At 34.7% G+C, this 25,533-nt stretch overlaps 9 protein-coding genes and 2 non-coding genes across 11 annotated transcripts; 7 read left to right on the top strand and 4 right to left on the bottom strand.

Annotated features, from left to right (window-relative positions):
• Positions 1-144: 144 nt before the first annotated feature.
• On the top strand, positions 145-5,787 carry FKS1 (1,3-beta-D-glucan synthase; the record flags this gene model as incomplete). The annotated part of the gene is made up of 1 exon (XM_041553211.1): positions 145-5,787. One exon carries the CDS (start codon positions 145-147, stop codon positions 5,785-5,787), a length of 5,643 nt encoding a protein of 1,880 aa, XP_041409145.1.
• A 540-nt stretch (positions 5,788-6,327) lies between these two features.
• On the top strand, positions 6,328-8,019 carry GAS2 (1,3-beta-glucanosyltransferase; the record flags this gene model as incomplete). Its single annotated transcript, XM_041553210.1, has 1 exon — positions 6,328-8,019. The coding sequence occupies one exon, from the start codon at positions 6,328-6,330 to the stop codon at positions 8,017-8,019; it is 1,692 nt and encodes a 563-aa protein (XP_041409144.1).
• Positions 8,020-9,232: 1,213 nt separating this feature from the next.
• KABA2_14S01056 lies at positions 9,233-9,304 on the top strand. Its single transcript has one exon. It is a non-coding gene; the product is annotated as a tRNA-Arg (tRNA).
• Positions 9,305-9,777: 473 nt separating this feature from the next.
• RPL26A (60S ribosomal protein uL24) lies at positions 9,778-10,573 on the top strand (the record flags this gene model as incomplete). Its single annotated transcript, XM_041553209.1, has 2 exons — positions 9,778-9,796; positions 10,209-10,573. 2 exons carry the CDS (start codon positions 9,778-9,780, stop codon positions 10,571-10,573), a joined length of 384 nt encoding a protein of 127 aa, XP_041409143.1.
• A 725-nt stretch (positions 10,574-11,298) lies between these two features.
• Positions 11,299-12,837, top strand: KABA2_14S01012 (bifunctional fructose-2,6-bisphosphate 2-phosphatase/6-phosphofructo-2-kinase; the record flags this gene model as incomplete). The annotated part of the gene is made up of 1 exon (XM_041553208.1): positions 11,299-12,837. The coding sequence occupies one exon, from the start codon at positions 11,299-11,301 to the stop codon at positions 12,835-12,837; it is 1,539 nt and encodes a 512-aa protein (XP_041409142.1).
• Positions 12,838-13,623: 786 nt separating this feature from the next.
• KAP95 (karyopherin beta) lies at positions 13,624-16,209 on the bottom strand (the record flags this gene model as incomplete). The annotated part of the gene is made up of 1 exon (XM_041553207.1): positions 13,624-16,209. One exon carries the CDS (start codon positions 16,207-16,209, stop codon positions 13,624-13,626), a length of 2,586 nt encoding a protein of 861 aa, XP_041409141.1.
• Positions 16,210-16,898: 689 nt separating this feature from the next.
• DIC1 (Dic1p) lies at positions 16,899-17,786 on the bottom strand (the record flags this gene model as incomplete). Its single annotated transcript, XM_041553206.1, has 1 exon — positions 16,899-17,786. One exon carries the CDS (start codon positions 17,784-17,786, stop codon positions 16,899-16,901), a length of 888 nt encoding a protein of 295 aa, XP_041409140.1.
• A 1,059-nt stretch (positions 17,787-18,845) lies between these two features.
• ORM2 (sphingolipid homeostasis protein ORM2) lies at positions 18,846-19,487 on the top strand (the record flags this gene model as incomplete). The annotated part of the gene is made up of 1 exon (XM_041553205.1): positions 18,846-19,487. One exon carries the CDS (start codon positions 18,846-18,848, stop codon positions 19,485-19,487), a length of 642 nt encoding a protein of 213 aa, XP_041409139.1.
• A 456-nt stretch (positions 19,488-19,943) lies between these two features.
• Positions 19,944-20,025, bottom strand: KABA2_14S00924. Its single transcript has one exon. It is a non-coding gene; the product is annotated as a tRNA-Ser (tRNA).
• Positions 20,026-21,052: 1,027 nt separating this feature from the next.
• NIT3 (putative hydrolase) lies at positions 21,053-21,916 on the bottom strand (the record flags this gene model as incomplete). Its single annotated transcript, XM_041553204.1, has 1 exon — positions 21,053-21,916. The coding sequence occupies one exon, from the start codon at positions 21,914-21,916 to the stop codon at positions 21,053-21,055; it is 864 nt and encodes a 287-aa protein (XP_041409138.1).
• Positions 21,917-22,505: 589 nt separating this feature from the next.
• Positions 22,506-25,247, top strand: LUG1 (Lug1p; the record flags this gene model as incomplete). The annotated part of the gene is made up of 1 exon (XM_041553203.1): positions 22,506-25,247. The coding sequence occupies one exon, from the start codon at positions 22,506-22,508 to the stop codon at positions 25,245-25,247; it is 2,742 nt and encodes a 913-aa protein (XP_041409137.1).
• Positions 25,248-25,533: the final 286 nt, after the last annotated feature.

Here is a 25,533-nt window from a genome sequence, read left to right as displayed (position 1 = left end):
TCTTAACAAAACCTCTCTTTTTCATTTTTATCCTTATAATCACTTCTTATTTCCCAGTATAAAACTCATCACATATCAATACATACTCTCATATAGCAATCTAATCCAAAGATTATTTTATAGTGCTCACTTTTTCCTAAAAAAATGAGCTATAATCAGGATCAGAACTATAATAGTAATAACGGTATGCCGCCGTCTGATCAAAATCAACAACAGGATATGTTGTACGATGATTATGGTAATCCTATTAATCCAGATGCAGCTTATTACCAAAATGATCCATACTATCAACAACAAGGTAATCCGCAAATGAATAACGCAGGTGATAACATGGAAAATTTCTCGGATTTTAGTAGTTATGGCCCTCCTCAACCAGGTACTCCCTATGGCAACGGCCAGAGTGGAATGGGGTATCCTATGGATCCTCAATCCATGCAACAACCGAATAATATGCAACAACAGCAGCAGTACACTCCCTCGCAATTATCCTATGGTGATGGTATGATGGGTGGCTATGCTGATTCCGGTGCGTCTACTCCTGGGATGATGTATGATCCAAATGCTATCGCGATGGCTTTGCCTAATGAACCATATCCGGCTTGGACTGCAGACACGCAAGCTCCTGCTACAATTGAACAGATTGAAGATGTCTTTATTGATTTGACGAACAAGTTCGGGTTTCAACGTGATTCCATGAGAAATATGTTCGATCATTTCATGGTCTTGCTGGACTCCCGTTCGTCAAGAATGTCTCCGGATCAAGCTTTGCTATCGTTACATGCCGATTATATTGGTGGCGACACGTCAAACTATAAGAAATGGTATTTTGCTGCTCAATTAGATATGGATGATGCTGTGGGCTTTAGAAATATGAATTTGGGAAAATTATCAAGAAAGGCTCGTAAATGGAAAAAGAAGAAGAAGAAGGAAATAAAAGAAGCTGTAGAGAATGGGGAAAACACCGAAGAAACTTTGGAAAAAATCGAAGGTGATAATACTTTGGAAGCAGCTGATTTTAGATGGAAGGCAAGAATGAATGCGTTGACTCCTTTGGAACGTGTTCGTCAAATCGCTTTGTATCTGTTGATATGGGGTGAAGCAAATCAAGTTAGATTCACTTCCGAATGTCTTTGTTTCATTTATAAATGTGCTTTGGATTATCTGGAGTCGCCTCTATGTCAACAACGTCCCGATCCAATCCCCGAAGGTGACTATTTGAATAGAGTCATCACCCCATTATATCGTTTCATTAGAAATCAAGTCTATGAAATCGTCGATGGCCGTTACGTTAAACGTGAAAAGGACCATAATGAAATTATCGGGTACGATGATGTTAATCAATTGTTTTGGTATCCTGAAGGTATCATGAAAATCATCTTCGAAGATGGCACTAAATTGGTAGAATTACCTGCAGAAGAACGTTATTTAAGATTAGGTGACATTGTTTGGGATGATGTGTTTTTCAAGACTTTCAAAGAAACAAGATCTTGGTTACATATGGTCACTAATTTCAATCGTATTTGGATCATGCACGTCTCAATCTATTGGATGTACTGTGCTTATAACGCTCCAACGTTCTATACTCATAACTATCAACAATTAGCAAACAACCAACCGTTGGCTGCTTACAGATGGGCTTCTGCCGCTTTAGGTGGTTCGGTCGCCTCTTTCATTCAAATATTTGCTACCATTTGTGAATGGATGTTTGTTCCAAGAAAATGGGCTGGTGCTCAACATTTATCAAGAAGATTTTGGTTCCTTTGTATCATCTTTGGTATCAATTTAGGTCCAATTATCTTCGTCTTTGCTTACGATAAGGATACTGTTTACTCAGTGGCGGCTCATGCTGTCGCCGCAGTGACTTTCTTTATTGCCGTTGGTACAATTATTTTCTTTAGTGTTATGCCATTAGGTGGGTTGTTTACTCCATATATGAAGAAAAACACCAGACGTTACGTGGCTTCTCAAACGTTTACTGCATCCTTCGCTCCATTGCATGGCCTAGATAGATGGATGTCTTATTTGGTTTGGGTCACTGTGTTTGCCGCTAAATACTCAGAATCTTACTACTTTTTGATCTTATCTCTAAGAGATCCTATGAGAATCTTGTCCACTATGGATATGAGATGTACTGGTGAATACTGGTGGGGTAACAAGACTTGTAGACAACAAGCTAGAATCACTATGGGTTTAATGATCGCTACCGATTTCATTTTATTCTTCTTAGATACATATTTGTGGTATATTATTGTCAACTGTATCTTCTCCATTGGTAGATCCTTCTACTTAGGTATTTCCATTTTAACTCCATGGAGAAACATCTTCACTAGATTACCAAAAAGAATCTATTCAAAGATCCTTGCTACAACCGATATGGAAATTAAATATAAACCAAAGGTCTTGATCTCTCAAGTTTGGAACGCTATTGTCATTTCCATGTACAGAGAACATTTATTAGCCATTGATCATGTTCAAAGATTATTGTATCATCAAGTTCCTTCTGAAATCGAAGGCAAGAGAACCTTAAGAGCTCCAACTTTTTTCGCATCTCAGGATGATAATAATTTTGAAACTGAATTTTTCCCACGTAATTCCGAGGCTGAACGTCGTATTTCTTTCTTTGCTCAGTCATTGGCCACTCCTATCCCAGAACCATTGCCTGTCGATAACATGCCAACCTTCACTGTGTTGACTCCTCATTACGCTGAAAGAATCTTATTATCCTTAAGAGAAATTATCCGTGAAGATGATCAATTCTCAAGAGTCACCCTATTGGAATACTTGAAACAATTACATCCTGTTGAATGGGACTGTTTCGTCAAGGACACCAAGATATTGGCTGAAGAGACTGCCGCATACGATAATGACGAAAATGATCCTGAAAAGGACGAGGGTATGAAGGCTCAAATTGATGACTTACCATTTTACTGTATTGGTTTCAAATCCGCTGCTCCAGAATATACGCTACGTACACGTATCTGGGCTTCCTTGAGATTCCAAACTTTGTATCGTACCGTGTCTGGTTTCATGAACTATTCTAGAGCTATTAAACTGTTATACCGTGTGGAGAATCCTGAGATTGTCCAAATGTTCGGTGGTAACGCTGAAGGTTTAGAGAGAGAATTAGAAAAGATGGCCAGAAGAAAATTCAAGTTTTTGGTTTCCATGCAAAGATTGGCTAAATTTAAACCACATGAATTAGAAAATGCGGAATTTTTATTAAGAGCTTATCCAGATTTACAAATCGCTTACTTGGATGAAGAACCTCCAATCAATGAGGGTGATGAACCAAGAATTTATTCTGCTTTAATCGATGGTCACAGTGAGATCCTGGAGAATGGTCGTAGACGTCCAAAATTCAGAGTTCAATTGTCCGGTAATCCAATCTTAGGTGATGGTAAATCTGATAACCAAAATCATGCTTTGATTTTCTACAGAGGTGAATATTTACAATTGATCGATGCTAACCAAGATAACTACTTAGAAGAATGTTTAAAGATTAGATCTGTTCTAGCTGAATTCGAAGAATTAAACGTTGAACAAGTTAACCCTTACGCTCCAGAATTGAAATACGAAGAGCAAACTACAAATCACCCTGTCGCTATCGTTGGTGCTAGAGAATATATTTTCTCAGAAAACTCCGGTGTTCTTGGTGATGTTGCTGCTGGTAAAGAACAAACATTCGGTACATTATTCTCTCGTACATTGGCTCAAATTGGTGGTAAATTGCATTATGGTCATCCCGATTTTATCAATGCTACTTATATGACTACAAGAGGTGGTGTCTCCAAGGCACAAAAGGGTCTACATTTAAACGAAGATATTTACGCTGGTATGAACGCACTATTACGTGGTGGTCGTATTAAGCATTGTGAATATTATCAATGTGGTAAAGGTAGAGATTTAGGTTTTGGTACTATTTTGAATTTCACAACAAAGATTGGTGCTGGTATGGGTGAACAAATGCTTTCCCGTGAATACTACTATCTAGGTACTCAACTTCCTATCGATCGTTTCTTGACTTTCTACTATGCGCATCCTGGTTTCCATTTGAATAATTTATTCATTCAATTGTCTGTTCAAATGTTTATGTTGACTTTGGTTAACTTACACGCTCTTGCTCACGAATCCATTATTTGTATTTACGACAGAAATAAGCCAATTACTGATGTCCTATATCCAATTGGTTGTTACAACTTGTCACCTGCTATTGATTGGGTTAGACGTTACACATTATCCATTTTCATTGTTTTCTGGATTGCCTTTATTCCTATTGTGGTTCAAGAATTAATCGAACGTGGTATTTGGAAGGCAACTCAAAGATTCTTCCGTCACATCCTATCTTTATCTCCATTATTCGAAGTTTTCGCAGGTCAAATATATTCTGCTTCTTTGTTAAGTGATTTAACTGTCGGTGGTGCCCGTTATATTTCTACTGGTAGAGGTTTCGCTACATCGCGTATCCCATTCTCCATCTTATATTCTAGATTTGCTGGTTCTGCAATTTATATGGGTACTAGGTCTATGATTATGTTGTTGTTTGGTACCGTTGCGCATTGGCAAGCTGCTTTACTATGGTTCTGGGCTTCTTTGTCCGCTTTGATGTTTTCTCCATTCATTTTCAATCCTCATCAATTCTCTTGGGAAGATTTCTTCTTGGATTACAGAGATTACATCAGGTGGTTATCAAGAGGTAACAACAAATATCACAGAAACTCTTGGATTGGTTATGTTAGAATGTCAAGATCTCGTATTACTGGTTTCAAACGTAAGTTAGTTGGTGACGAATCTGAAAAGGCTGCTGGTGATGCCAGTAGAGCTCAAAAGAAGAACGTCATATTCGCTGAGATTTTCCCAACTGCCGTGTATGCTGCTGGTTGTTTCATTGCATTTACATTTATTAATGCCCAAACAGGTGTCAAGACTACAGATGATGATACAGTGAATTCCACCCTTCGTATTATCATTTGTACTTTAGCACCTATCGGTATTGATCTAGGTGTTTTGTTCTTCTGTATGGGTATGGCTTGTTGTTCTGGTCCATTGTTTGGTATGTGCTGTAAGAAGACTGGTGCTGTTATGGCAGGTATTGCCCACGGTGTTGCTGTTGTAATTCACATTGCCTTCTTCATTGTTATGTGGGTCTTGGAAGGCTTCAACTTTGCCAGGATGTTACTTGGTGTTGTTACTTGTATACAATGTCAAAGATTTGTATTCCAATTGATGACCGTATTTTTGTTGACTCGTGAATTCAAGAATGATCACGCCAATACTGCTTTCTGGACAGGTAAATGGTACGGCAAGGGTCTTGGTTATGCAGCTTGGACTCAACCAACTAGAGAATTGACTGCTAAGGTTATTGAATTATCAGAATTTGCCGCAGATTTTGTCTTGGGACATGTTATTTTAATCTGTCACTTACCATTTATCTTGATCCCACAAATTGATAAATTCCACTCTATTATGCTGTTCTGGTTAAAACCATCTCGTCAAATCCGTCCTCCAATTTACTCTTTGAAACAAGCTCGTTTACGTAAGCGTATGGTTAAGAAGTATGCATCATTATACTTCTGTATTTTAGTCATTTTTGCTGCCTGTATCATCGCTCCAGCTGTTGCATCTGCATATGTTCCAAAGGAAATTGGTAAATCACTAACCGGTGTTGCTCATAACTTATTCCAACCAAGAAACCAAAGTAATAATGATACTGGTGCACAAATATCTACCTATGTTAGTCACTGGTACACACATACACCAAGTATAAAATCCTGGTCTACTACTAAATAGAGGAAATGATTTTGAATTTTAAAACTTTATATAATGGAAAAGGAAGACAACCTAATAATTACAATAGACACTGTTAAAACCTTACTTACATTCTAGATAAATAGAAAATGTTGATATGTCCCTCCTCATTATTATTTTGATTGACAAGTTTATATATTTAAATCTGGTCATCACTTAGTTATTTAGTTCCATTTTCTGTATCATTTGTTTCTATTCTTTGTATAATACTCATTCTATTTATGAAATACATGTTTTCACACTTATAATATTTTCTCTGACTTTGCCACAGAATACCTAAACAAACCGTAAGATAGGTTGTGCGAAATAAATTCAAAAAAATAATTAGTGACATAACATAATATGAAATGTCACAAGATATAGAAAAGAAACGTTTATAAAATTTTGTATCTAGGTGGTCCATTAAATTTAAAACGTAGATATTCTATAATAAAAGTTTTAAGATTTTGAATTGTAGATAATATTTATTTAGGACTAGGGTATTAAACAATATTTGAACCTTGATAAAACAAAAACAGCAAGATGAAAAAGAATTATTGTCAATGGTGGGTTTTAATCTTTCTGATAATACAGTGTTTACATTCTGTCAATTGTTCATATGTTGAATCTTTTCCTCCAATTGAGATAATAGGTGCAAAATTTTTCAACTCCTCTGATGGGAGACAATTTTTCTTAAAAGGAATTGCCTATCAACCTCAACGGACACTAGTTGAGTTAGAAGAAAATGGCGAAACATTTGATACTAATTATATTGATCCATTGGCAGATCCATATATTTGTTTAAGAGATCTAAGTTACTTGCAAGAGTTAGGAATTAATACTATCAGGGTATATTCAATCGACCCAACTCTGGACCACGATGAGTGCATGCATAATTTGATGAAAGCCGGAATATACGTCATATTAGATTTAGCAGAGCCTGAAACATCGATCGTAAGAAATAACCCTTCTTGGGATATCATACTTTTTGAAAGATACAAAGCTGTTGTCGATACTATGAGTCAATACCCCAATGTCTTAGGGTATTTCGCTGGTAATGAGGTTACAAATGACAAATACACTACGGGGGCGTCTCCTTTTGTCAAAGCAGCTATAAGAGATACAAAAAAATATATCAACGAAAAAGGCTATAGAAATATTCCAGTGGGTTACTCCTCAAACGATGACATAGAGACTAGGGATAACCTTGCACAATATTTTATTTGTGGCGACACCAATGCTGACTTCTATGGAATAAATATGTATGAATGGTGCGGGTATTCGTCATATAAAACAAGTGGCTATGAAGAAAGAACCAAGTACTTTAAGAATTACCCCATTCCTGTATTCTTTTCTGAATTTGGGTGTAATGTTGATAGACCAAGACCATTTACTGAGGTAACTGCTCTGTTTGGACAACAAATGTCGAAGGTGTGGTCTGGTGGCTTAGTTTACATGTATTTTGAAGAAGAAAATAATTATGGTGTTGTAAAGGTTGGAAGAGATGGTAAAAATATAACAAAATTACCTGATTTTCAACTGCTAAAGAATCAGTTCTTAAAAATTGATCACACTAAAATTGGTCAAACAAGCTACGTTGAGAATGATATTTTGGACAAGAGTAAACAACCTCATAGTTGTCCTAAGTTTTCATTAAACTGGCAAGTTATGGGAGAACTTCCACCTACCCCAGATGACGTTGTTTGTAATTGTCTCACCACATTGCCCTGTTTGTTAGAAGATATGAATTCCAATTTTCAGTTTGAGGACTATTTCATTGATATTTGTAAAAAGACTAATTGTTCAGAAATTACGAGTGATGCAGGAAAAGGAATATATGGAAAATATTCGTTTTGTTCAAATTATCAAAAGATATCCTATGTTGCTTCGCGATTATATTACGAGAATAATGCGACAATTCCAACTTGTCCTTTTGATGAAGACATATTTATTCATAATGATGGCCCTAATGCATACTTAAAATCCAATACAGATTGTAAGAAAATTCTTGATGATATTAAATTGTTGAATAATAAACATTTCCTTCTGGGGTACAATCCATATCCCCCTTTTTTGATGCCACATGGTCAGGATAATATAATAATTATCAGAGACGGTGATGACGATACAAGCCCACCTAAAGAGAGCAGTAGCTCCAAAATATCTTTGAGCTTAATGAAAGGGTTAACTTTAATTATTTTGTTGATTGTAACCTCAGCTGTCCGAATAACATAAATATTTACAAATTATTGCTCATATGATTATATAAAAACTTATAGGTTTCGTTCAAATTTATGTAAATGTGCATGTATTATTTGTTATCTAGATATTAATAACATTAGTCGTTTATAATTGCTACAAGGTAAGTGTGACAAAATTTGTTTCCAGAGATTAAGAGTAATATAGTACAGTACAGGAAATAGCGAGAAAGTGTTTATTTTCTATGCTAGTGTCTCCAACTTAGGAGTGATCGAGGAAATGAAAAGGTTTTACAAGATGACATATAAAAAGCTCTTAATATAATATAAAAGAGATCGATCATTTAGCGTAATATAATAAATTTTGTTCAGTTAAATAGAAGATGTCTATGTAAACGTAAGTTTGAAATCGAGAATATACGATTAGTATTCGAGTTGAAATTATCGGACATAGTTATAGATATTCAAATGTATAATCTTGTGGTTTATTTTGTGTTATATAAAGTAAGTCTATAGAAGGAAGATTGTATATATATAAAGTTAGAATAAGTGGTCCTTTTATACTTTTGGAAAAGGAAAACAGTCTACCAAATATTGATAGTATTCTTACTAAACATTCTTGAAACATGTTCTAGACACTTATGAAACAATTAGTAATACTTGCTTACTAATCATTCTTAAAGAATATTCTTGAGCTGAAGCAGACATAGTGTGGTTAGACTTATATTCGTTCATTATTAAAGGTGTTAGGTATAGAGGTGAATGGTGTAGCTTAAGTTTTAATGTTAGGTAAGCAAAATATAATTGTTATATTTCTCTTATATTTGTAAGTGATTATTTGTATTGTATATAATTTATAGAACGAATATAATCTAACTCAGAATGTAAGTTCAGAATTCTTTGTCTTTATATGTATTTTTATTCCAATATCAATTGAGGTTCGAATTATGTTTTGTTTCATAATACGATTAACTTTGTTTCATAATGCCACATATTTTGTTTCATTTTTTAACATGCTTCGTAATGCATTTGAGATATCTCAATTTCACATAATTTCCGTCAATTCTAGAATCATATTGAACAGTTAGTAATAATTTCTTACTAAACATAAAATTGTAATAACTAAGTATTGCTACTTTCTATACTATAACAATCTATTCATGGAAAAAAAGAGAAGTTCCTTAATTTGCAGAAAATGTCTTACCGACTGTTAAATACAACATGTTATTGTAAAATCAATTATATTTCCTGCCCTTTTAGTGCAATGGTTAGCATGCGTTCTTCCGGTGGATGTGATCCGGGTTCGAGTCCCGGAAGGGGCTGGTAGGTTTATCTTTAATTTTTTCCAATGCTCCACTTAGGAAGCATCTTTAAATTCTGTAATATACACTTAGTTTACCAACTGTTCAATGTAAAGTGCTTCAGGTTTTTATTATCCTTAAAAGAAAGTATGTGTCTTTTATTTGTAGTAAATATCGTTTACTGAAAAATTGTAGATTTGTAATCTTTGGACTGCAACACCCATACATGTTTTATATTTTATGTGATGTCTGGTTGTTGAATGTCAAAATATAACAAAATTCGTTTTTTTTTGTTTGAAAATTACCATTTGTTTTTTAAATAAATGTTCGAACCCTATTCGGGAAATTTTCAGTTAGGGATAGTTATTATGTGTATACTAAGTAGCCTATACCAATATGACATAATGGTAATTTATAAAACATTGTAGAGAAATTGATAACGGAAAGGGTCTTAATACGTATTAAATCAACCAAATCAAGTATCGATAATTAAAATGGCTAAACAATCACTAGGTATGTCCTTTAGATCTCACGTTATATGATAGAATCAGAGCAAATTAATGAATATATGATAGGATATTTTCAGATGATCCATTTTTATTAAATACTTATAGTCATGAGAACTTTAAGCAAAAAGATATTCAAAAGAGACGAAATTAATTGAAAAATGTCGAAATTGGAGCTATTATGAAGAGTAACTATGATATTTTTCAGCGATGGCAATGCTGACAAAAAAAATGTACTAAGGAATTACATTAATGAATTTCCACATTCTTGAACAATGAAAGCCTATTAATAAGAAAAAACGTTTAATTAGATATTCAATTATTGTCTCTGAAACACTATAAACTATGAATGATTTACTAACAGATAATTGATTGTTTTGATTTTAATTTTCAACTCAATCTATTTTTTTTTATTATAGACGTCTCCTCTAACAGAAATAAGTCCAGAAAGGCCTACTTCACAGCTCCATCTTCTGTCAGACGTGTCCTGATGTCTGCTCCTCTATCTAAGGAACTAAGAGCTGAATACGGTATTAACGCTCTTCCAATCAGAAGAGATGACGAAGTTTTAGTCGCTCGTGGTGCTAAGAAGGGTCAAGAAGGTAAAGTTTCCTCTGTTTACAGATTGAAATTTTCTATCCAAGTTGACAAGATCTCTAAGGAAAAATCTAACGGTGCTTCAGTTCCAATTAACATCCACCCATCCAAGGTTGTTATCACTAAGCTACATCTAGACAAAGACAGAAAGGCTTTGATCGCAAGAAAGGGTGGTAAACTAGAATAAATCTTAAGTTCAGAATAGAAGAACAACCCCCATTTAAAAATAAAATAAAATAAAAATTGTCATTTTCCATTCGCGCAAGAAATTCACAGGAGCATATAAACCATATTAAGATCGTTTAAAAACCTAAGCGCAAACATTGTTTAATATTATCCCTCATATCATTCATAAATAAACATATATTGTAGTATATATCGGTATAAATTTATAAAGAAGAAATTTTCTGATTCACTAAAGCATTTCAATTAAAAATGGGCAACTGCATGCTAGCCTGTGCATGGACAGAAGATATACGCTATTTAATAGCCAGTATAATCTTAGATGGTTGGATGAAGTTGATCGCATTTTGTGACGTTTGTCATTTAAACTGCACGATACTAGTTTTCGACATCTTAATTTGTACCTGTTTCTCTTTCTCCCAGTGAAAGTGCCGAAACTGCGGTGACGGTGCAGTACCGGCAAAGAAAATAGAAATATCTCTAAGGGTGAAGGGACAAAGACCGCAATTTCGCTAATGGAACATTAAATTAGTATCCTTGAGTTTAATAAGAACAGCTATCCATAATATAATGTCTAAGATAAACACAAGGTCTGTTTCTGAAGTGTCAGAAGAACTGTTGACGTAACCATATTGCTAAGAAACTATTATTATTGGTTGTATCTAGTTCAAGAAATAACATCTATTTGATAAATATTGTACAATTCGTTCTTTTTAAAAAAGGGGAACAATGACTAGTTCTAATATTTTGCTGGATCATCAAGACGCCAAACAAGATGTAGAAAATAATACAAATTACATGGCTAGGACAACTAAGAGATGGGTTGAACCTGGTATGAGATTAAGCCCGAAACATTCAAACAACGGCGATTCTGTACATGAACCTGTTTTTGACGTCGAGGATTTTATTTCACCTGGCCAATTATATTCCACAGAATCTGGTTGTTTGTTCCATGCTGGTAGAATATTGATTGTGTTAGTAGGTTTACCTGCAACCTCTAAAACATTATTGTCGGTAGCTATAACTAGGTATACAAGATGGTTAGGTGTAAGAACCGAGTCCTTCCATTTATCCAAATATACCAAAGCGAATACAAATATCCCATCTTTCTTATCAGATGAATTTTCAACTGTAGCAGGAGCCGAATTTAAAGAAGAAATTATTAGTAAAGTGACTGAAGATATGATGAAGTTCTTTGATAACGGTAAGGGACAAATTGCAATATATGATGCACTAAATATCAGAAAGAGTGAAAGAGCTAACATTAAGAAAACTTTCGAAAAAAATAATGTAAAAGTACTTTTCGTTGAATCGATTGTCACTGACCCAAATCTAATAACCAAGAATATCGAATTAGCCATTCAATCGGAAGATTATAAAAGTTGGGGGAAACATGAAGCAATTAAGGATTATACAAAGAGAATTACAGAAAATGAATCCTTATATGAAAGAATGTCTCCAATAGAAGGTGTATCTTATATCAAATATTTGAATTTTGGTGAAAGAATTATAATGAATAACACGAATTATGGGTATCTTGTGAATAAGATCGTCTTCTTCCTAATGAATCTAAGCAATAAACAGGGTTGTGTTTATCTATCTAGATGTGGTAGAAGTAATTCAGATAAATATATAGATGATGAGGTTTTAAATGAAGAAGGGTTGAGATTTTCTAAGAAATTAACAAAAATAGTGATAGATAGAGTTAAAGAAAAAAGGTTAGAAAGGAAGGCTAAAGCGATGGAATTTAATAAAAACTCTAAAGATACATCAGTAACAGCAGACACCTCCGAGGAAAATAGTGAGAATCTAGAACCTAATTCATTGGCAGTATGGACTGCTGAAAGAAAAAGAACATACGATACAGCAATGTTTTTCAAGAAACATGGATTCGATGTACGAAAGAGATCACAATTAAAGCAATTACACCCTGGTGTAGTTGCTGATATGACATTTGATGAAATCGAAGAAAAGTATCCAAAGGAATACGAAGAATATTTAAGAGATCCCTATCATTATCGTTTCTCAAGGGCTGAATCGTATCATGATCTAGCTGTGAGAATGGAACCCTTATTGTTAGAATTAGAACATATGCATAACGATATATTGATTATTGCTCATGAGTCTACTTTAAGGGTATTATATGGTTATTTTATGGCATGTACAAGTTTAGAGGTTCCAACTATGGATTTTACCAGAAATCAGCTGGTTGAGATATCATTCAATCCATTCAACAATGTAGTGACACGAATCCCTATTGATATTTAATTAATCAATAATACTTACTATAACATAAGGGAAGGGAATATCGTTATTCTAACATGAAAAAAATGAAACTTTTTTTTTTCACACCTCCTCATTTATATTCTTATATCTAAAATAAACTAATTAAAAAATATCTATAATGAATTATTCTTCACGTCTGATATGTATTTGAGTGTTCAATAGTAGCTAATGAGATTAAAATACATAAACAAAGGTTAAATTAAGACACAGTAATTTTATCAATACAACATTTTATTACTACTTATCTAATATTGTATCGATAAAAATATGAACTAAACTATGTAGACGAGGATAATTGAAATATAAAGCATTACTTAATTTGTTATTAAAATTAAGTAAGAATGAAGTATTAAAAAAATGCAGAGAGTAATATATAAAGTGGGAAGAATAGAGAATATAATATAAACAAAAAGAGAAAAGAGAAAAAAAGAAAGAGAGAGAAAAGAAAGAGAAAAAATATGACGTAGAAAAGATATTATTAAAAAATGAGATTTTAAAAAAAGAGAGTTAGAGAAGAGAAAATGAGAGGAATATGCCTGCATAAATTCAAAAATTAGTCAATTACGACTAAACACATTGAGTCTATCAGCAGATATATTCAAAAAAATAAAAAAAAATGCAAAAATGTTGAAAAGAATAGAAAAAGGTTGTTTAGTTTTTTAAAAAGAAGAGAGAAAGCAAAAAAACCAAGTAGAATAACGTTTTAAAAATGAAACATATTCAAATCGAGACTAAAAAGACGATCATTTTGAAAGACGACTCTTTAAATTATTGTGATAATTGAAGCTTTTGCTGATTTCTTGCCCATCTTGCAACATCCTTGGTAGCTTGAGAAAAAGAAGGATTACTTCTTGTTTTCTTAATTAAGTCAGTGATAGCTTCTTGTCCATAGAATTGTTTGATGGAACCGTCAGATATCATTGATGCAATGTCACCAATTAAACCTACAGCAGATCTAGCAGTAGAATCTTCAGTATACAATTGTGGATCATCTGCAATTAAAGATATAAATTGGAAGATGGTGCCAACGTATGGATAGATAGCTTGTGGAGTGTCATGTAGTCCACCAACAATACCAACATATGCATCCAGGACAGCTTCTAAAACTCTGGTGTTATAGTCCATAGCATCCAAAGTACCATTTTCTGGTTTAGTATTTTGGGCGGCTACACATAGTGCCATAACATCCTGTAAATAAGGAACAAAATCAGGACCAATATTTGATGCAATATCACCAAAGACACTTAGGATAGCTGGTTTCAATTCCTTTCTTGAGCTTGGGTTAGATAAAATTTGACCCAAAACATTCATAAAAGAGCCAGCGTATTGTTTGAAATCCTCTTCTAGTGAGTTAGAAATATCAGCAATGAAACCGACTGCTGTGATAGCTACAGTAGATTCGACTTGGTTTAGAGCCTTCACTAAGAAAGGTGAAAATGCTTCCAAGTATTTTTGAAATTCTTTACCTAGAGACATCGATAGAGCAGAAATAGCAAAAAAGACATCATCTTCAATAAAAGACGCATCTTTCTTTTGTAATAATTTAATAAATAAATCCATTAGCATATCAGAAACACCTTGAATACTTTGAGGACTTTTTCTAATGACAGCAGCCAATACAGTCAGGATGTTTGATTGTAATTCTTGAAGACCTTGGGTGTCTTCTAAATTCAATTGTTCCTCATTGACAGCCATAGTTTGACCTAATTTATCCAAGACGTAAGTAGATATCGAGGCAGAAGTCTCAGCGACATCATCCGAAGAAAATTCTACCATAGTAGTTAACGCGGAAAACGCAGAAGCCCTAGCATTAAATTCATTGTCCGCTCTATTGGAACATTTAATTAAACCATCGACCAAAGCTGGATAATAATTATAAATTGGAGAAGGTTTCTCTTCGGTTAACTGTTCTGTCAAGTTGATTATTGTCCATGAACAGTTAGTGGCTACTTTTGGATGATCCTGAAGACCAGTCAAACATGCATTAATGACACCTGGGAGATGTTGTTGAGGATCGATAGCCAAGGCTGCCAAATCAGCAATTCTACCAATGCACCATGAAGCGGTATCTTTAACTTGCAACGTTTGATCATGCATTAAGTTTAGAATTGCGGGTAATGCTTGATGGACATAAAACGTAGTTTGAGTTTTATCTGGACCATCCATAATAGAACCGAAAGCCATCACTGCGGCTTCTCTATTTCTCCAATTTTCACTAGTAATATTTTGTTCAACAAATTCTAATACAGGCGCTAAGATACTATCTCCACAATTTTGAGCATATAATTGTAAACAAGCACCAGCAGACATTGCAACGTTCCAGTCATCATCTTCTGGGTCCTCATTTTGTCTAGTTAATAATTTTAATAAATTTGGTACAACATCCTTTAAGGACGACAAAGCAAAATTGTAACTTTGTAGAGGAGACTCTGGAAATTGAGAACGTTCATATGCTATATCAATTTCTTCTTCACAAACTGTAGACCAAAATTCAACAGTCATGGATGCAACTTTATCATCCTTAGATTCCATGGTTGCAACAGTCAAAGCATATAAGGCTTGTTCCATGTATGGTTTCATCAATGCATAATACAAAGACATGATTTTACATAAACAACCAAAGGATGCAGCTTGAATCTCGACGTCATCAGCTTGAGTTGCTTCACAAACAATTTGCATTAAATAGTTTCTTTCACCATCACGTTCCATATTGTTCTTAATAAAAATCAACGAATCGGCTAAAGCATTTAAAGCAGCCAATCTAACTGTCCTCGAAGGTTCTGTTGCTTGAGTACATTGAGCAATGGCGATTAAGATTTGGTTTGATGCAGATACTAAAGCTTGAGATTGTGGGTCTGCACTCTCACAAATATAACCGATGGTCAATAGAGCTGCTCTTCTACTGTTTTCACTTTGATTTGGACTAGTATGATCTACCATAATTTTCATAAGGTCTTGCCATTCATTTTGAGGCAATTCTATATCTGCAATGGCAGCAATCAATTGTGCTGACGCATTCGCTACACGAGGCTCACTTGAGGTCAAAGCCGCCAAAGCGTTTTGTTTGATCTGGGATCTTGATTCAAGGTCGATCTGTTGAGACCAACGTTGTGCGAATTGTGAATTTTTAATGGAATCCTTTGATATCAATTCGTTCTTCAAGTTCAATGCGGCCAGGATACGAGGCTCCACTCTTGAGTTTTCTTCAATCAGCACTTGAGATAGGAGGCCTGCATACTGAACGAAATTTTCATTTGAAAATCTTTTCAATTGAGTTTCACTTTCCAAACGGATATTTGCATCGGGACTCAGGATCGTGTTTTCTAACAATTGGGTGAATTCTGCAGTCGACATTTTTCAACTTTGGAAACTATATATTAGGGTATCAGTGTATATATTCGTTGCGGGAAATGATTGACTATTTAATGTTTAAATTCAATAAAATAGTGTTATAAAAGAGTGATGGAGAGGGAAAAAAATTGAAATAAAAAAAATTCGAGAATAACGTCTATCGTTCTCTTGATAAATTTATTGAGATTGTCACAGTTACTCAAAACATATAAATGCTGTATCGACTTATAAGTTTTAAACAAAAATACGATGTATTTTATTTTAGTTCAAAGTGTGTGTGACTTTTGTATCTTATTTTGAGAGAAGAACGAAAATAAAAAAAATAATTGAATATTCGCTAATAAGAAGAACGAAAAAAAATAAAAAATTTGACACTGTCACCCGGACACCTATTCATCACAATCTACGAAACGATGGCCACTGCACAAACTGGTACCAGCAGTAGCTGGACAATAATGATCAAATGTCGTAGTTTTTGGACAGGAAATACAAATATGTATATTATTATTAAATTATGAATCTTAAATAAGTAGTTAAAATAAGCAGGAAACAAAACGTAGATCTCCTTAGAAGTCTACCTTAATGATTATAAATATGACTCTAAGTGATGGAGCGTGTAATTGTTGTTGTTCCTTGCTTGTATGCAGAAATAATCGATATAAATGGAGAAAAGAAAGAGTGTGTCAACAGACTCAGTTTTCTTTCAATTCCTTTGGCATCCCAATTTTATGTTTTTTCAATTGTTCGATGGCAAAGAAGATTAGCATAGTGAACGGGCCTAGTCTTGTAAAACTTGGTAACCAACCTCTAAACATGAACGAAGGACCCTCGGTCTTGATGGCTGTTCTTAATATTTGCATAGCCGATCTATGTTCATCCTTAGCGTTCATGATTCTGGTCTTGATGACATCAGCTGGGGAGCAGATTGTGGTAGCGACTAGACCTGCCAATAACGAAGCGGAGAAATGTGTAGTATTTTGAGAAGGATCGAAATTCAATTGAGTCACCAGATAGTTTTTAAAGACGTCATAAGTGACGACTTGACTGGCAGTCATCAAAACACCTCTCACCATATTTGGTTTCCAACCAGTTAGCAAAGTCTTTAACCCACCTTCGTATCTATAAATCTTATAGACACCGTCCAATGCATTTCTATAATTTCTACGTTGAGCTAATTCCAAAGCCGAATCGTTTTGCATTCTAATGTTAACAACGTCTGCAAAATTTCCTACCAGACCACCAATTGCACCACTTACCATTGAACTTGGTAATAGATAGACCATGTTAGTCAATTGATCGTTTGGAATCAGTTTTTGTTTTATAAGATCGTACGCCCCGAATCTAGCTGTAGTGTAAGTACATTGTCTCAGCAGAGCTGCACTCAAACCGGAATATAGGCCTACGACACCTTCATGTTTCAATATCCCTGTCATCATTCCTCCAATGGTCGGTTTTGGTAATGTAGCAGCTTGTAATCTAACTTTCGCCAGATCCAACGGATGTGTAACGATTGTAGCAAAACATCCCGCGGCACCACCGTACCACCAAGGATATTTTATAGGTTGATTATTACTAGACATTGTATGTTTGTATGTTTGTATATGTATATGTATATGTGTGTGTGTGTATGTGTGTGGGTGTATGTATGAATACTTTATTACTGTTATTATGTAACTCCGTTATCAAGAATTGAAGAAAAAGAGACACATTTCATATTGCAAACTGATACGTCTTTATATATATACATCATCTCTTTCAACCTGAGAACAAAAGGAGATGAGAGGGGTTATTCCTCCCACTTAACACAACATAAGCTAATAGAATTGGGCAAACTCTACAGCATAAACGTCATGAAGTTACTCCAATGAATGCCTCATTCCAAGTGTAAATTACATTAAATTAGCAATAAATGACGTCTAACTCTCTCCTCTCACGCTCTCCTCTCTCTGCCTGCTCTGCCTGCGCTGCATCCCACGGACTGCGCAACTTTTTCCGGCCTCCCACCGCGCGTGACATCCCTTGACGGACTGAAAAACTTTTGGGCTCCGAGCTGTGTGTGTGTGTGTGTGTGCCGAACGGTACAGGTAGTCAGTCGGGTCTCTAATCAATTTCAGCATATCTCTTCTGGTAATTCTCTTTTCTTTTGGTGTTTGTTGTCATCATGCACTTTGCATCATTTGTATTTGAGGACGGATCTATCTCTATCTCTATCTCTATATTTGCCATTCAACATCTCCTCTCGCTGTGCTTCCCATTCGCCTGCTCTCCTCTTCACATACACACTTTTCCCCTGGCAGCTGTAACGCTGTAACTCGTTGCCCCTCTCTCACTCTTGCAATGAGCTTACTTGATTCCTAGACTACCCTGTCTCACTGTATTGTCGAGGAATAGAGGATGAATCACGATAAAATTTTAATTTTCACTAGAGGGTAACCGCTCTCGCTATTTTCTTCTTTTCTCAGCTGCGCTCTCTGTGCGTATTCTTTACGTTGAAATATTCGATAATCGCAACAAGAGCAACTAGATTATTTAATCATATTTTAGCAGGCACAATGCCAAATTCTTTGAGTCTTGCAAGTAAGTGAAAAAACATTTTGCTCTTTCAATCGATAACTATAGTCTTCTGAGTTTTCTGACAGATGCCTTCGTTAGTGAACGTGGTCTCTGCACAACAGCAAGAGTCGTATGAATTATATCAAGCCGTATCAAACACAAGTGACTCGGCAGATATCCTGCCAATAAAGGATCATCGACGCAGAAGATCCTCGAGTATCATATCGCTGGTGGAACAAGAATCGCTGGAAGATGATACAGACCAGCGAATGCTGCCAAATATGAACGCAACCTGGGTGGATCAACGAGGCGCATGGGTGATTCATCTTGTATTGATCGCAATGCTGAAACTATTCTACAATCTGATGCCTAGGATCACCAACGATATTGCGTGGACGATGACGAATGCGACTTATGTCATTGGCTCGTACGTGATGTTTCATATGATCAAAGGCACGCCCTTTGAGTTTAATGGTGGTGCTTATGATAATCTAACAATGTGGGAACAAATCGATAACGAAACTTTATACACGCCGGCGAGGAAGTTTTTGATTTTGGTACCAATTGGTTTATTCCTGGTAGTGACACAATTCTTGAAAAATAATTTGAAACTGTTTGCCATTAATTTATTTATAAGTTTTTTCTGTGGAATACTACCTAAATTACCATTGTTACATAGAATTAGAATTTATGTCCCATTTATAACAAACCCACATCAAATTAGTTAAATAATTATATAACATACTAATATATACATCATTAAAAATTATTCGAGCGGAGGTTTTCAGTTTTTAGATTCCTTTATTCTTGTAATGGTATCTGATTTATTAATTTAAAGTATGATATTGGATCAAATAATACGATGTTGTCAGCTGAATTAGCACACATTTATGAATTTACTCATGTTACAATATAGTTTCTACCGGGAATTACTCTATTTGTTACTGATGCATCAATCTAATTTAAAAATTTTGCCCTGTTTCGCGATGTAAAATATATATGTATGCTTTCTATATATAATACTTTGCTTTCTTAATTTCTACTTTAGATCAACCACTGACCATATCAAAAGAACAAATAGTTCTGACTTTAAAAAATTTAGCAAAAAGATATGACACAAGTAACGAAATATTACTCCCCCACAAGTAATTGTCGAACAATATCCAACCTGAATTAAAAAATAACGACAACTGCAGGATTTGAACCTGCGCGGGCAGAGCCCAAAAGATTTCTAATCTTTCGCCTTAACCACTCGGCCAAGTTGCCATATAACAATAAAAATATTAATGTTTTAAGCTTCTAATACTTAATACTAAACTAAATACCTCTGTTTATTCCAATTATTATTAGTACCAATCTTGTTCTCTAGATTGGTTAAAAGAATGTGGTAACAAAATTTCTTAAATATATTACTGAGTAATTTATAATACAAAACAAAATATGCAACATTATGAAACAAAACGACTTACATTTAAAAGAAAGGAATAACAAATATATTTTGCTTATTTTAACATTATAATTCAAGTTAAGTTTACACCTCTCTATCTGTCACTAAATATAATGAATAAATCAAGATCTAACTCTACCATGTATGTTATAGCTCACTCTGCTAAGAGCATTGATGTATAAGAAAAACTTTCGATGTGGAGCGAATAAACCAAATGTAGGGGAACCACAGTAGTCCATTATGAGTCATGTATTTAGTGAATTTTTTAGAGAAGTTGTACACTATAATATTTTTATACCTGTTTTATTTTTTTGAAACTTGCTATAACAAATGAAACATTCTCTTACATATTAGAACGAATTGGGAAGGAAAGCGATTATCATACTCAAAAATTCAAATACTGCTCCCTTGCAATTTCTGTTCCATGTTTGTTGAGATGTGTTATTAATTATAATATTGTATCTCTTTGAAGAAAAAGTAGTCAATAGGAGCTCAGTGATTTTGCAAAAAAATTGTAAGATCTCAGTGTAGTCTACAACAATGGCGTGCACATAAGTAGATATACAACTACCACTAGTGCCACCTCTTAAGTTATAAAGTAAAAAAGAGTTCCATCCACTCACATATAACTACTCTGATTGGATAATGGAACGTAAGTGAACCTTCAATAATTGATCACGATATAGTCATGTCCGACCATCTGTTTAATTTGTTAATTTCCATTCGAGGTAGAACACAAATCCAAGTAAGCATTTCTTAAAATGTCGATGTGGTTTACTTTCCATTTCATAATTAAGTCGTAATTTTTAGGTAATTATATAAGATACGCTTGTGTAAATATATATTCTATTTACTGACGTCAGGGTACACGTCAAATCTCCTTTGCTTGTACAAAGGAACAGACATTCTAAAATCATCAATAGCTTCTGGATTTAGTTCAGCATAAACAATCTCTTCGTCAATCCCAGCTTCAGCAATAATGTTACCTTTTGGATCAGCTATCAATGAATGGCCGTACGCATGATAATTACTCTCAGTATTTCTTGCTGGAGAGCAAAGAATAGTATACATTTGATTATCGACAGATCTGGCACGAGCCAATAGGTGCCAATGTACAGGCCCAGTGACCGTGTTGAAAGCACTTGGATAAATCATGGCAAATGAATTATATTTTCTAGCACTAATCATTGCCAATTCAGGGAATCTCATATCATAACAAATCCCGACACCTACATTACCAAAAGGTGTAGTCACTGTGGTTTCCTTTTCACCTGGGGATAGTGTAATGCTTTCTTTAAAAGTAATACCATTTGGAATATCGACATCAAATAAATGAACTTTACGGTGAGTATCAATCAATTCACCAGTTTCGTTAAATATTAACGCAGTATTGTATACTTTGTCAGTCTTTGGATCAATTTCAGGGATTGAACCGCCAAATAGGGTTATCTTATACTTAGCAGCTAGTTTTGATAAGAAAGAAACAGATTCAGATTCAGGTGAAATTATTTCAGCATACTCCCTAAATTTATCGACAGAGTAAGGGGAGTTGAAACATTCTGGCAGGACCACAATTTTGGTTTCAGGTTGTTCTACAAGTGCTTTATCGATGAATGTAGCCGCTCTTTCCAAGTTAGCTTTCTTGTTCGGGGACGACCCACTTAACTGGACTAGCGCAATCTTTATCTTTTGTGAAAGAATCTTAGACATATTTATGTTATTCCTTCAAAAACAAATCGAATTATTTATTGGTACTGTCTGACAAGTCTGATGCCTAACAATCGATGCACATAATATCAAAATATCCTCTTGAATTAGTCATTGATAAATAAATTCGTCATGGTTTAGTAATCATGTTACAGATTAACGATAAACCAACTGGAAAAAACAACAGATATTTACCCGGGAGTTAAAAAAAAATAAAACGGGCAGCAAAGAGCGAGCCGCACTTATAAACCCCCCATAAACCTTAATATGACGATGGATATTAAAGGAAATGCAGATGAGGAGCACCTAGAAACCAAAAGAATTTGTAAACTGAGTTCAGTGAAAGGAATCTAAATAAGTTATTACTCAAAGATATATACTGCTTGTACATATATTGACTAGATACAAGATTTATTTTAGGTGTATAGCTTTATAAAAGATTACAATTTCTAGAAAGAAAAACAGATCAGATCAGGCTTATTTGATTCGAGGGAGAATATTAGAAAATTTCATCACAATCAGTTTATTCTAAGTGTTGCAGTACTCTGATATATTTGGTTTTACTTTATATCAACTTCCAATAACTTTCGGCATGTCTGACATTAGTCACATACCAACAAATGTTCCTCCAGAAATCGTGTATGAAATATTGACATACCAATTTAGAGATTATATGAATAATGATCAACCAAGTACGTCTGAAAAGTTTAACGAAAATTTAAGAAATTTCATAAGAAGTAATTTAACGGTAAATAAGACGTTTTATCATATATGTAGAATATTGATTTACAAATATTGTAATCTTACTACAGCTAAAAGATTCCATAGTTTATTAAATACCATCTCTGACGAATCTGAGTTAAGAAATATTATCCAAGTGGCAGATTTCCAAGAATTAACCTCAATTGGGTTGGGAAGAACAGGGGAAATGAATAAACAGATCAAAAATTTGACTAATCATACTTTACTTAAATTTTTACGTTTGACGAAGGGGAATTTACGAGAATTTTTAGCGTGTGAACATATACAGGATGATTTAGATGATAAAATCATTCATTTTCTTTTAAAACCAGGGAAAGTTCTGAGTATATTAGATTTTTGTGGTTGTTCTGGTCCTAATTTTACAAAAAGTTTTATTTTAGCATTGAGGGAATTGTATGAACAATCATATTCTACTAATAGTAGTATGCAAAATTTAGTTGATGATGATAACATTTCGATTGCTTCATTTAGTACTATGAATTCCACAGATCTAAATGAAATAGAAGATGAGGATTTCCATTTTGCACCCGATGATATGAATTTAAATGTTACCCCTACAGAATGTAATTATCAAATTACTTGTCTAGGATTAAATGATTGCACAGATTTACCGAATTTTGTTCTTGGTAGACTGTTGAAATCATTGCCAGATTTACAGAAATTGGATCTGGCACGTACATCTATCGATGATAATATATTAATTAATGTACTCCCTCATTGGAAGAATTTAAGTCATTTATCTCTAGGTAACTGTTCCCAGATTACCCCAAGAGCAATTTTAGAATTTTTCAGTCATCATCCAGCTGTAACTGATGAAAATAATGAAACTACTTTGGAATGGTTGAATGTGGGGACCATCTCTAATTCTTCGTCATGGACCGAGGTTCATGTTATGTTTTTCTTGAAGAAACTTTGTCAGTTTGGGCATAACAAGACTTTAGAATATTTAAATATCAATGGGCTTCCTATTCATGTGGCTAATGAACTTATAAGACCACCATTATCAAGAGCCAGCTCTTCGGCACGTCTCTTGGGACATGACAACAGAACACATCTAGATAATAGAAACTACGAATCGGTGATAAAGACCAAGTATTATTACCAATGTAACGATACATTGACATTCATCAAGTTAAATTTCCCCAAATTGAAAAGTTTAAGTATAAGGAGTAATAACATCCCTATTCCAAAACTTGTGGAATTTTTGACACCAATGAGTTCGTCAGATGCCTCCTTAGAAGTATTTAAAGATTTGAAAACCCATCAGAAAATCAAGTTTTTAAATATTTCAAACAACACATATATTAACAAATGGAGTATTCAGGATACATCTATTGTTTCATGTTCTGATAGCCTCGTAGCATTAGAAGTGTCATTTGAAGCTTGGCAACAGATCGAAAAATCTAACAATGGTGGAGACATAACAATTATGAAATATGATCACGAAACCAACCAAAATACTACTACAAAATGGAAATGTTACCTAGATTTGTCGTATGGTAGAAGATATTGGCTGTATAAGACCGATAAATATTTGAATCGTGAGGATATATATTCTACGCAGACCAATTTAACGAGATTTGATTCACAAGGTAATAAAATTATTGAAATCTTCAAGCAACCAGACTTTTTGAAATTTGCACAAAGTAAAATCAGTTTAAGTTGTGGCTTAGTAACGAAGAGTAGTTACAGAAGAAAGCATTGTTACAGAGATATCAAGCCTCCTATTTCTCAATTTCTGACAAGAAATGGCGGTATTGCTTTCGGTAACACATTTACACCTATTGTAAGGCCTCCTTTGCCTTCTGGTGGATGGAGAATAATGCCAGAGGATGATCCTGAGAATGAAGATGGAAGTGAAGACGACACGTTGAGTACTGAAAACAACACAACATTGGTCAGTGATTATGATAATGATGATCCATTCTCAGATGATAATATCGTGACTGCTGCAACCCGTCCTAACATGAACCATCATGAATCCTCAGGTAACGCGTTATTCTGGGATAGGTCGATGCATGATATTCCAACTATGGCTCGAATGGCAGCAGATGGTGCCTTACCCAACGGAGTGAGACCCGCCGTTATACCTCCGAGACCTCAGTTAAATAGACCACTAGTGACACCGTTGGGTATCTCACAAACAATCGACCCCGCAAGTGTGTATGATGCAGGTGAGAGCAATGATGAATATTTAAACAACCCTGAATTGCAGAGAAGACGTTCTCAATTACAATTAGGATTTACTAGAGGACATATATATGATAATACGTCGAACTCAAGCCGTCGAAATAGAACTACAAACGGTGCACAACTGCATCCGACACCTTCGGCAGCTAACCTTAAATGGAGCAACAGCATGCCGAACGGTGTCACATCAACTGCACCTAGCATGGCACAGCCAAGAAGACCGAGCGATTATTACTACAGCCATCCTGACGAGTTTGTATATGATCCAACAGACGACATTACTACTCTTAGATACCGTTTACACTTAGCACAAGTTCAAGAATACAGAACATTTGGCTGTATCGAACGAGGAATGTACCGTTACTACAGTTTAAAGATGTGATTCTACCGAGGATATGCTGGGCAGTCACTATTGGTATTATTGGCATCGCTGTTAGTTTTGTTTTTGGTTTGGGCTCTTTTTCTCACGTTTTTTCGTGCTGGTTTTGTTCCGCGCAATTTGGGGAGAAATGTAAACAAACCATGACGCTGATAATGTAAACAAAGCTGGTGAACATAGAATTCAGTCTACAGTCTGTAGAGGGAAGACATCTTTCACAGACCCCATACCAGGCAAACAGCAACTATTTGCAAAATTTTACGTGTGTTGGAGGAGTCGAGGAACAGCC

The sequence above is a fragment of the Maudiozyma barnettii genome (assembly GCF_903064755.1).
Source record: "Maudiozyma barnettii strain CLIB 1767 genome assembly, contig: KABA2_14, whole genome shotgun sequence".
In the NCBI taxonomy this organism is placed as follows: domain Eukaryota; kingdom Fungi; phylum Ascomycota; class Saccharomycetes; order Saccharomycetales; family Saccharomycetaceae; genus Maudiozyma; species Maudiozyma barnettii.
Note: the sequence above shows the minus strand (reverse complement) of the source record. Positions and strands in the feature narration are given on the sequence as shown.